General features: G+C 39.7%; 1 protein-coding gene across 2 annotated transcripts in view; it reads right to left on the bottom strand.

Annotated features, from left to right (window-relative positions):
• Positions 1 to 2,841: 2,841 nt before the first annotated feature.
• Positions 2,842 to 10,780, bottom strand: part of nrbp2a (nuclear receptor binding protein 2a) — a 151,961-nt gene continuing 144,022 nt past the window's right edge. For both annotated transcript variants that reach the window (XM_060931603.1, XM_060931613.1), the window contains 7 exons: positions 7,024 to 7,126; positions 6,890 to 6,940; positions 6,658 to 6,793; positions 6,404 to 6,457; positions 6,265 to 6,328; positions 3,659 to 3,714; positions 2,842 to 3,520 (listed from right to left, as the gene is read on the bottom strand). In XM_060931603.1, the coding sequence (XP_060787586.1) occupies positions 3,422 to 3,520; positions 3,659 to 3,714; positions 6,265 to 6,328; positions 6,404 to 6,457; positions 6,658 to 6,793; positions 6,890 to 6,940; positions 7,024 to 7,126 (563 nt within the window). In that variant the 3' untranslated portion in view covers positions 2,842 to 3,421. The remainder of the gene's footprint in view (positions 3,521 to 3,658; positions 3,715 to 6,264; positions 6,329 to 6,403; positions 6,458 to 6,657; positions 6,794 to 6,889; positions 6,941 to 7,023; positions 7,127 to 10,780) is intronic.

Below are 10,780 nucleotides of genomic sequence, written 5' to 3'. Positions count from 1 at the left end.
CAGTAGTTCTTCTGTGAGATTGGACCAGATGGGCTAGCCTGTGTGCCCCATGCAAATCAATGAGTCTTCGACACCCATGACCCTGTCGCTGGTTCACTTGTTGTCCTTCCTTGGACCACTTTTGGTAGGTACTAACCGCTGCATACCGGGAACACTCCACAAGATGTGACATTTTGGAGATGTTCAGACCTAGCCATCACAATTTGGTGCTCGTCAAAGTCACTCAGATCCTTACACTTGTCCATTTTTCCTGCTTCCAACACATCAACTTTAAGAGCTAACTGTTCTCTTGCTGCCTAATATATCCCACCCCTTGACCAGGTGCCACTGTAACAACATAATCCATGTAATTCACTTTACCTCTCAGCTTTTTTAATTTTATGGCTGATCGGTGTATGTGGTAATTTCTTCCTTTATCTATATATTGTCCTGTATCTACTTTACACAATGTCCAACATATCAGGATGACACTAAATGATTCAGTATATAATTGAGAACATATTTCCATGTGTGACTCCATTGGTATTTTAAATCACCTGTCCTACAGGAAAATGATCAGCTGTCACAAGTATTTCAGAAGGATGTGGTGGCTGCTCATATACTACACTTTACCAAAAAATCCTGGTAATAACATTCATGTTCTGACATATAAAATCATTTCTATTGAGATAATCTGAAACCTTTCAGAGCCAAAGCCATTCACAAATGTGGTACCATCACTGAAATCTCCCTGGAGTCCAAATGAGTGCAGTCATTGCTGGATTAACCAGGTTTAGCTTGTACAGTTTGAACTGTTTATATACCGTAACTCTACATTTTAGCAGGGGTAATATTGTTGTACTTGGCCTAAAACTAAAAAAAAGCTGGTCTGGGGGCGTCATGGCTCAGGTGGCTAAGGCGCCATACCATAAATCTGGGGACCCGGGTTCGATTCCGACCCGAGGTCATTTCCCGATCCCTCTCCGTCTCTCTCTCCTGCTCATTTCCTGTCTCTACACTGTTCTATCCAAATAAAAAGGTGAAAAAAGCGCCCAAAAAATATCTTTAAAAAAAAAAGCTGGTCTTCTAGCTAAAACAATTCATGGCCAGCACTTTAAATTTTTGATAGTGTTGGCATAAACAGCATGAGAGAGAAAAAGAAACAGAATATTGAATTACAATTATACGACAAAACAAGCCCTAAACCAAGAGTCATAGTAAGATTTTCCAGAGACAACGTGTTAAATTTCTCCATTCATCTGACCCAACCCAAGCTGCCAGCACTGATTCCAGTGTTCTTCAGTGTTTATTTGGCATGTATCTCACTTGGTTTTTATACGTGCATGTAAACGGCTCTTTAACGGAACATCAAACATTGCAAATACTGCTGCATATGGTGCAAACTCAAAACTAAGAACAGCCCTTTTAACCTTGATGGAGGGATTCCTTCTCATCCAACATGTTAAATATCACAACTTGGAGTTTTGTTAATTATTAAGAATTAAGGGTCTATATTTCATATTATTAAAGTGCCTGTAGGCTTGGACTGGAAAGTCCAGTATACAGAAAAACTGTCACTTTGGTCACGTCTGATAGTGCGTGGTAAGTGTTTCTAAGTCAAAATGTTCCATTTACAGTTGCAGAAATAATTTACTAGATCATAAAGGTTGCTACAAAACCATTCTTTCATCCAGTAACATCTAAGAATAGAGCCGAACAGTTGGGGTTAAAGGTCTTACTCTGCTACCCCTGGGTTTTAACCCCAGAAGCCATTAGTTAGTTAGTAGTGCAGAAGTAATTAACCTGGTAATTATCCAATGAATTGATCTACACTCACCATTGACTATAATAGGAACACCTGTACCCCTGCTCATTCAAGCATTTATCCAAATCAGCCAATCGTGGCAGTAGGACAATTCATAAAATCATGTAGATACAGAGCTTCAGTTCATGTCCACATCAAACATCAGAATGGGGGGGGACAATGATCTTAGTGACTCTGATCATGGAATGTTGTTGGTGCCATGCCAGATGGGCTGGTTTGAGTATTTCAGAAACAGCTGCTCTGATTGTTTGACAATGATGGTTGATGTGAGAAGTCAGAAGAGAAAAGCCAGACTTGTTTAAGCTAAGAGGAAGGCGAAGGTAACTCAAATAACCACTCTTTACAACAGTAGTGAGCAGGAAAGCACTTAAGAATGTACAAAATGCTGTTATTTGAATTACCATAGCCTTCCTGTCAGTTTCAACCTGGCCTTTTCTCCTCTGAGCTCTCTCATCAACAAGGCATTTCCACCCACAGAACATAGTGGGTTCTCCCACTATTCTGTGGAAACTCTACAGACTGTCGTGTGAAAATTTGCAGGAGATCAGCAGTTTCTTAAATATTCTTCAATCCACCCAGTCTTGAATGAGCGTCAACGAGCAAGGTACTCCTATTAAAATGGCTAGTGAGTGTAAGGGTGATTACGTAGCAGAACCTTTGTTCTAAGGATATTACACAAATAGTATTAAGAATATTTAGCATACGTTACATGCAGATAAAATCATGCTCGCTAAATTTCACAAGTCCAAGGTTATTGCAAGTGAACCACCAATCTGTATAACTCAAGCTCATGGATTAATGGCAATACCATTCCATGTACTTTTGACATTCATTTCTTACTTAGGCACTTTGTGCTTTGTAAGAACCAGTCTTTTGCGATATTTTAGGTCTCACTTTGGGAGAAGTACTCTAACCATAACAAAACTAAAGGGCACTTTGCTACAGTACATTCATCAGCTCCTGGTCACTCATTTATTTATTCAATCAGTTTTTTTTTTTGCAGGGAATAAAACATTTCACATATTTGGAAATGGGAATTTGAAGTGTCATACTTTTTTCATGTTTAATTCTTAAACAATAAATAAATACACACTGTAGTTATCTTTTATATTTAAAACAAAAAAAAAAAAAAAAAAACACCCAACCTTGACACTTCAAGAGACATGGGCTGGCAGACCCATGAGAACCAACTATTTGTTCTTATAGTATCCTTTCTTGTTTCCTCCCCAAGTTCTTTTCCCCCCCCAAGACTTTACTTCTGTGGCATTTTCCTTTGCCAAAAACTTCTTGGATGGAAGATGGACATTACCATCCAGCATGGTAAAACGGCATTGAGAATGTCCACAAAAATCCATCAAACATATAAAGGAATACATGGTGGATTCATCACCGGTGAAAGAGCAACATGCCTGTTGTGGGTTTTTTGGATAATGTTAACGGTCAGTTCTTTACAGCCTTGCTACCATGGAGCTATTCAATTCTATCACTTCAAGGCATGTCGTGCCCTTTCCCATTTAGAAAGTGTTGCACTTTTGGTAACTCGTCAGCTCCCTGTTTCCTTTCTCTTAGACCGGCTCCAGCCAACTTCTCTGCTTCACAACAGCATTCCAGTGTGACTCAGTGCATTAGCACGATGGATGAAGGAGACGTGGAAGCCCCACCCCAGTGTTTCCCTAGTGCCTCTTCCAAAAAGCATGCCAACTTCTCACAGTCATCCTGTCCAAAATCACCACATAAGCAGATTATCATTAATGAAATCATGAAATAGAAATTAAACAGAGCACATGCACAAAACTGCCTGCTGGTTTTAATGATGTCAGACATCTGTGTTGTAGAAAAGGCTATTCAACCCACCTCGCTGATAAATGCATGGTGAACCAGCTCACTGGCCAGATCTCTGGGGTGGTCAGCTAAAAAACAAAATAATTAGATTGTATTTAGTCTCTAATTAAAGAGTTAGCTAAAGATATGAAGACCATGCTGCCCAATAGTGTGGTCTTTTGTATATCACGCTATCTGTTTGCAGCTTTGCTTTTTCAAAGCCCTAACAGTCATAGGTGTGCATTTTAATTAAAATTATTAGTTTTACCTTTAAAAATTATATAGTCTACAGCTGGGCAATAGAATGAAAAAGTAATTTTATAAAGATTTTCTATTTTATATAGCTGAAATAAACCTTTTATTTCCTGTTATTACTGTTTTGCAGGTAGAAATGTTTTACATGATCGTAATTTTTTTTTTTGTCATATCGCCCACCGATTACCCCATTCGCACACAATTCACACATCAGCTTAGCAGAACCGTCTCCGTCCTATTAAAGATTTCCCAGTTTAGTGTTCAAGTCTTAAGCACCAAGATTAGTCAATATGTATGGCACGTGTTGATGATGAAAATAAATGGTTCCGAATTGTCTAAATACAATACATTAACAGATTCCTTTGTCGAATAAGATGCACAATATTACAATCATGCCTTACAAATAACACAAAAATGTTTACATTGCATGTTGCATGCATCATGTAGCAGTAATGTGAATAGAGTTTAGCACTAAATTTGAACTATAATAAAACTTAAGTCCTTGTTAGTGTAGTGAAATACAGTTTGCCTCATTATTCTCTGGTATGTACTGTATACATGCATGCATGTTCTAGAAAACGTCTTTGGAAAGTTATAATATTTAGAAAAATCTCATAGCATCTTTTAACACTAGCTCAAAGCTAAATATACAACCCCGATTCCAAAAAAGTTGGGACAAAGTACAAATTGTAAATAAAAACGGAATGCAATAATTTACAAATCTCAAAAACTGATATTGTATTCACAATAGAACATAGACAACATATCAAATGTCGAAAGTGAGACATTTTGAAATTTCATGCCAAATATTGGCTCATTTGAAATTTCATGACGGCAACACATCTCAAAAAAGTTGGGACGGGGCAATAAGAGGCTGGAAAAGTAAAAGGTACAAAAAAGGAACAGCTGGAGGACCAAATTGCAGCTCATTAGGTCAATTGGCAATAGGTCATTAACATGACTGAGTATAAAAAGAGCATCTTGGAGTGGCAGCGGCTCTCAGAAGTAAAGATGGGAAGAGGATCACCAATTCCCCTCATTCTGCGCCGACAAATAGTGGAGCAATATCAGAAAGGAGTTCGACAATGTAAAATTGCAAAGAGTTTGAACATATCATCTACCGTGCATAATATCATCAAAAGATTCAGAGAATCTGGAAGAATCTCTGTGCGTAAGGGTCAAGGCCGGAAAACCATACTGGGTGCCCGTGATCTTCGGGCCCTTAGACGGCACTGCATCACATACAGGCATGCTTCTGTTTTGGAAATCACAAAATGGGCTCAGGAATATTTCCAGAGAACATTATCTGTGAACACAATTCACCGTGCCATCTGCCGTTGCCAGCTAAAACTCTATAGTTCAAAGAAGAAGCCGTATCTAAACATGATCCAGAAGCGCATACGTCTTCTCTGGGCCAAGGCTCATTTAAAATGGACTGTGGCAAAGTGGAAAACTGTTCTGTGGTCAGACGAATCAAAATTGAAGTTCTTTATGGAAATCGGGGACGCCGTGTCATTCGGACTAAAGAGGAGAAGGACGACCCAACTTATCAGCACTCAGTTCAGAAGCCTGCATCTCTGATAGTATGGGGTTGCATTAGTGCGTGTGGCATGGGCAGCTTACACATCTGGAAAGACACCATCAATGCTGAAAGGTATATCCAGGTTCTAGAGCAACATATGCTCCCATCCAGACGACGTCTCTTTCAGGGAAGACCTTGCATTTTCCAACATGACGATGCCAAACCACATACTGCATCAATTACAGCATCATGGCTGCGTAGAAGAAGGGTCCGGGTACTGAACTGGCCAGCCTGCAGTCCAGATCTTTCACCCATAGAAAACATTTGGCGCATCATAAAACGGAAGATACGACAAAAAATACCTAAGACAGTCGAGCAACTAGAATCCTACATTAGACAAGAATGGGTTAACATTCCTATCCCTAAACTTGAGCAACTTGTCTCCTCAGTCCCCAGACGTTTACAGACTGTTGTAAAGAGAAAAGGGGATGTCTCACAGTGGTAAACATGGCCTTGTCCCAACTTTTTTGAGATGTGTTGTCATAAAATTGAAAATCACCTAATTTTTCTCTTTAAATGATACATTTTCTCAGTTTAAACATTTGATATGTCATCTCTGTTCTATTCTGAATAAAATATGGAATTTTGAAACTTCCACATCATTGCATTCCATTTTTACGTACCATTTGTACTTTGTCCCAACTTTTTTGGAATCAAGGTTGTATAAAACTGTTAACTTTTTCATAGATAACCATCTGTATGACATGCTTTAATCAAGAATTCTTGAATACAAAATTGTGAAAGAATACTTTTAACCGAGGCTGAATAAGGCTACTGAAGGTGGTGATGTAGGTTGACTTACTTGGAAGAACATCGCAGCTAAGCTGGCGGTGAAGTTTATCGTCCATCTTCAAAAACAGAGAAAGCTGAAGAGACAGAAAACAATGTTTCAGGTAATGTGGGTAAAATAAAGCAGTCACGGAGGTATGTGTTCAACTTACATGACTCCTGGTACCTTCCTCATTAGCCTCTAAATTACAGTGCATCTGGATAACCTGCATAAAATAGTTCAATTCATGAACACTCAATAGAATGTGGCAATATAAGGGCTTTAAGTGCATATTAGAAAACCATTTAACTCTCAAAATATAAACCCTCCCAGAAAACCAGATCCAGTTTACATATCGGTTACTATTTTCTGCCTCTCTTGAGTAATTTGCAACCAAGAATTTACAAACTGCAAATTTTTGCCTACCTTCCTAGTCTCTGTTTCTTGAGGCTCTGGAGTTGGTGTTTTCACTGTCTCCATGTGCTCCTGGGACAGAGAGAGGGCACGTGGAATAGGATGCGGCCTCTGTGAGGCAAAGTTCATTAGGGGGTAGATCCCATTCCTGACAAACGTATGAGAAAAGGTCATGAAACACATTCAAATGCATATAATAATGGATTAAAAGCAAAAGCATATCTTTAATTATCTCCAGACTCACTTAACATCTTCAAGGAACTTGTCTAGCTCCAGTGGAGAGACATGAGAGTACCTTTCAGATAAAAGAGAAAGCAGTGAGCAAGAGAAGTCAAGTGCGATGAGCAGAAATGTGGCACAGAGACATGAGTAACGTACTTTAGCTGGATTCCCGGCCGGTCGCTGTGGTTTATCTCTGCCATGATGCCATTTGGGTCTATAGCCTTGGTCTTCTCCTCTACACAGTTCTCAGGAAGCAGATCTGTTTCATAGGGGATAAGGAATCTGTTTCATAATCAGACAGTTCTTAAATAATTATACCAATATTTTTGCATAAAGAAAAAACAACTATGTTTTCTAAAGACCTTCTACAACTTCACGTTCCCTATTTATTTATTTATGCTTACACAAGATCTTACAAGCTACGACCCTAAGTGTTGGCAGATAGACTCACGATTCAGATCAATCTTATGGGTTTATAGAGGCTTTGCACAGTCACGTGACCCCATAGCAACGGTAAATACGCCGCCATGACGGGGGCACGCTTGTAGCACTTCATTTAGCTGAGTTAGTTGTTATTGATTAGTATGGGAAGGTTTTGCTGCATTTTTGGATTGAAACAAAAACATCAGATTTTTTTTATTTACCAAATGTAATTCATTATTGGGGGGAAAAAAAACCTAGAGAAATTTCTTAAAGTATGGGGGGGAAAAAAACATTTAGCTGGACTCTGTGTCGAAAGGAAAGGTCAAAAACCCTATGGTATGCTCACTTCATGTCCACGAAGGTAAGAATTCAAAATAAAAAAATAAGTTAAAAAATTTCACAACTGCAGCGCGGTGCTCATTCTTATACAGTGAAGTGAACATGAGCCCTCAACACAGCGGCTCTGCACAGCCCAACCTTCACCGAGATTTAAAGTGCATTTACATTCGGGGATCCTTCAGAGCGCGTTGTGCACATGCTTGAGACCCAGTCATTATGGGAAACAAACACCTGATGCTGATTTGCACGCAATCAGCATGCGGTTTTCAAAGAGACTTTCAAGTCTTCTGTTGGGCATGTGACGGTAGGCGGGTCCAAGTGCAGGAAGGATGTTTACAACCCCGATTCCAAAAAAGTTGGGACAAAGTACAAATTGTAAATAAAAATGGAATGCAATAATTTACAAATCTCAAAAACTGATATTGTATTCACAATAGAACATAGACAACATATCAAATGTCGAAAGTGAGACATTTTGAAATTTCATGCCAAATATTGGCTCATTTGAAATTTCATGACGGCAACACATTTCAAAAAAGTTGGGACAGGGGCAATAAGAGGCTGGAAAAGTTAAAGGTACAAAAAAGGAACAGCTGGAGGACCAAATTGCAACTCATTAGGTCAGTTGGCAATAGGTCATTAACATGACTGGGTATAAAAAGAACATCTTGGAGTGGCAGCGGCTCTCAGAAGTAAAGATGGGAAGAGGATCACCAATCCCCCTAATTCTGTGCCGACAAATAGTGGAGCAATATCAGAAAGGAGTTCGACAGTGTAAAATTGCAAAGAGTTTGAACATATCATCATCTACAGTGCATAATATCATCAAAAGATTCAGAGAATCTGGAAGAATCTCTGTGCGTAAGGGTCAAGGCCGGAAAACCATACTGGGCGCCCGTGATCTTCGGGCCCTTAGACGGCACTGCATCACATACAGGCATGCTTCTGTATTGGAAATCACAAAATGGGCTCAGGAATATTTCCAGAGAACATTATCTGTGAACACAATTCACCGTGCCATCCGCCGTTGCCAGCTAAAACTCTATAGTTCAAAGAAGAAGCCGTATCTAAACGTGATCCAGAAGCGCAGATGTCTTCTCTGGGCCAAGGCTCATTTAAAATGGACTGTGGCAAAGTGGAAAACTGTTCTGTGGTCAGATGAATCAAAATTTGAAGTTCTTTATGGAAATCAGGGACGCCGTGTCATTCAGACTAAAGAGGAGAAGGACGGCCCAAGTTGTTATCAGCGCTCAGTTCAGAAGCCTGCATCTCTGATGGTACGGGGTTGCATTAGTGCGTGTGGCATGGGCAGCTTACACATCTGGAAAGACACCATCAATGCTGAAAGGTATATCCAGGTTCTAGAGCAACATATGCTCCCATCCAGACGACGTCTCTTTCAGGGAAGACCTTGCATTTTCCAACATGACAATGCCAAACCACATACTGCATCAATTACAGAATCATGGCTGCGTAGAAGAAGGGTCCGGGTACTGAACTGGCCAGCCTGCAGTCCAGATCTTTCACCCATAGAAAACATTTGGCGCATCATAAAATGGAAGATACGACAAAAAAGACCTAAGGCAGTCAAGCAACTAGAATCCTACATTAGACAAGAATGGGTTAACATTCCTATCCCTAAACTTGAGCAACTTGTCTCCTCAGTCCCCAGACGTTTACAGACTGTTGTAAAGAGAAAAGCGGATGTCTCACAGTGGTAAACATGGCCTTGTCCCAACTTTTTTGAGATGTGTTATGAAATTTAAAAATCACCTAATTTTTCTCTTTAAATGATACATTTTCTCAGTTTAAACATTTGATATGTCATCTATGTTCTATTCTGAATAAAATATGGAACTTTGAAACTTCCACATCATTGCATTCCGTTTTTATTTACAATTTGTACTTTGTCCCAACTTTTTTGGAATCGGGGTTGTATTAGCAGGTGTGATATTTACAAAAACAAAACACAAACAAAACCGAAAGCAAAAAGTCATAACATGGCTAGAAACAAACGTGACCGTGATAACGATAATACTTCCCGAAGCCTCTGTGTCCTTGAACACGCGTGCTGATTGTGCTCAAATCATCAGGTGTTTCCCATAATGACTGGGTCCAAAGCACGCACACAATGTGCTCAGAAGGATCCCTAAATGTAAATGCACTTTAAGTCTCAGTGAAGCTGTGCCGAGCCATTGTGTTGAGGCTCATGTTCACTTCACTGTACAAGAATGAGCACCATGCTGCAGTAGTGATGATTTTTTTTTTTAAAATTCTTACCTTTGTGGAAGTCAAGTGAGCAGACCATAGGGTTTTGGACCTCTTTATTCAACACAGAGTCCCGCTGAATGCCCCCCCCCCCCCCCTCTATGTTAAGAAATTTCTCTTGTCTTCCCCCGATAATGAATTACTTTTGGTAAATTAAAAAAAATCTGAATCCTTTTTTCATTCAAAAATGATTTGCGTATCCAAAAACGCAGCAAAACCTTTCCATGCTCATCAATAACAACTAACTTGTCTGAATGAAGTACTATACAAGCATGCTCCCTGTCATGGCACCCTAATTACTATTGCTATGGGGTCACATGACTGTGCAAAGCCTCTATATGAACATGTTTTGCTCTAGCACTTTAAGTGAATTTGCTGTGCAAACATGAACTACAGACAGGTGACAAAGGGGAAAAAAAGAAAACACTAAACAGTTTTTGATAAGGTTTGGGCTGCTACGAGCAGCCAGAACAATGTCTATGCATCTTGGAAAAGATCTTACAAGTCTCTGGAATTGCACTGTTAGAAGAACAACTTTCTTCCAAAAGATATTTTCTCAATTGGTGTTTTGATGATGGAGGTGGAGAGCAGAGTAACCCTTCACTCCAAGAGCTCCCGTAGGTTTTCAACTGGGCTGATGAAGACCTTTTAATATGATTTACATCACGTTCATCTTCATCAAATCATTCAGTTAGCCTGCATGCTATTTGGATGGTGGTGGAGTCATCCTAGAAGGGACCACTCCCATCAGGAGCAAAATGTTTCACATGGACAAGTGGACCGAACCCAGGCCAGCAAAATGTCCTTCACAACACGACAAAGTCACTAGGTTTTCCTTTCATTTATCACCCGTCTGCCTCGCTTGCATCTTTGTGGTGTACTT

This window comes from Neoarius graeffei, chromosome 1, assembly GCF_027579695.1.
Source record: "Neoarius graeffei isolate fNeoGra1 chromosome 1, fNeoGra1.pri, whole genome shotgun sequence".
NCBI lineage: Eukaryota > Metazoa > Chordata > Actinopteri > Siluriformes > Ariidae > Neoarius > Neoarius graeffei.
The sequence above is the reverse complement of the archived record's forward strand: the minus strand, read 5'-3'. Positions and strand labels throughout refer to the sequence as shown.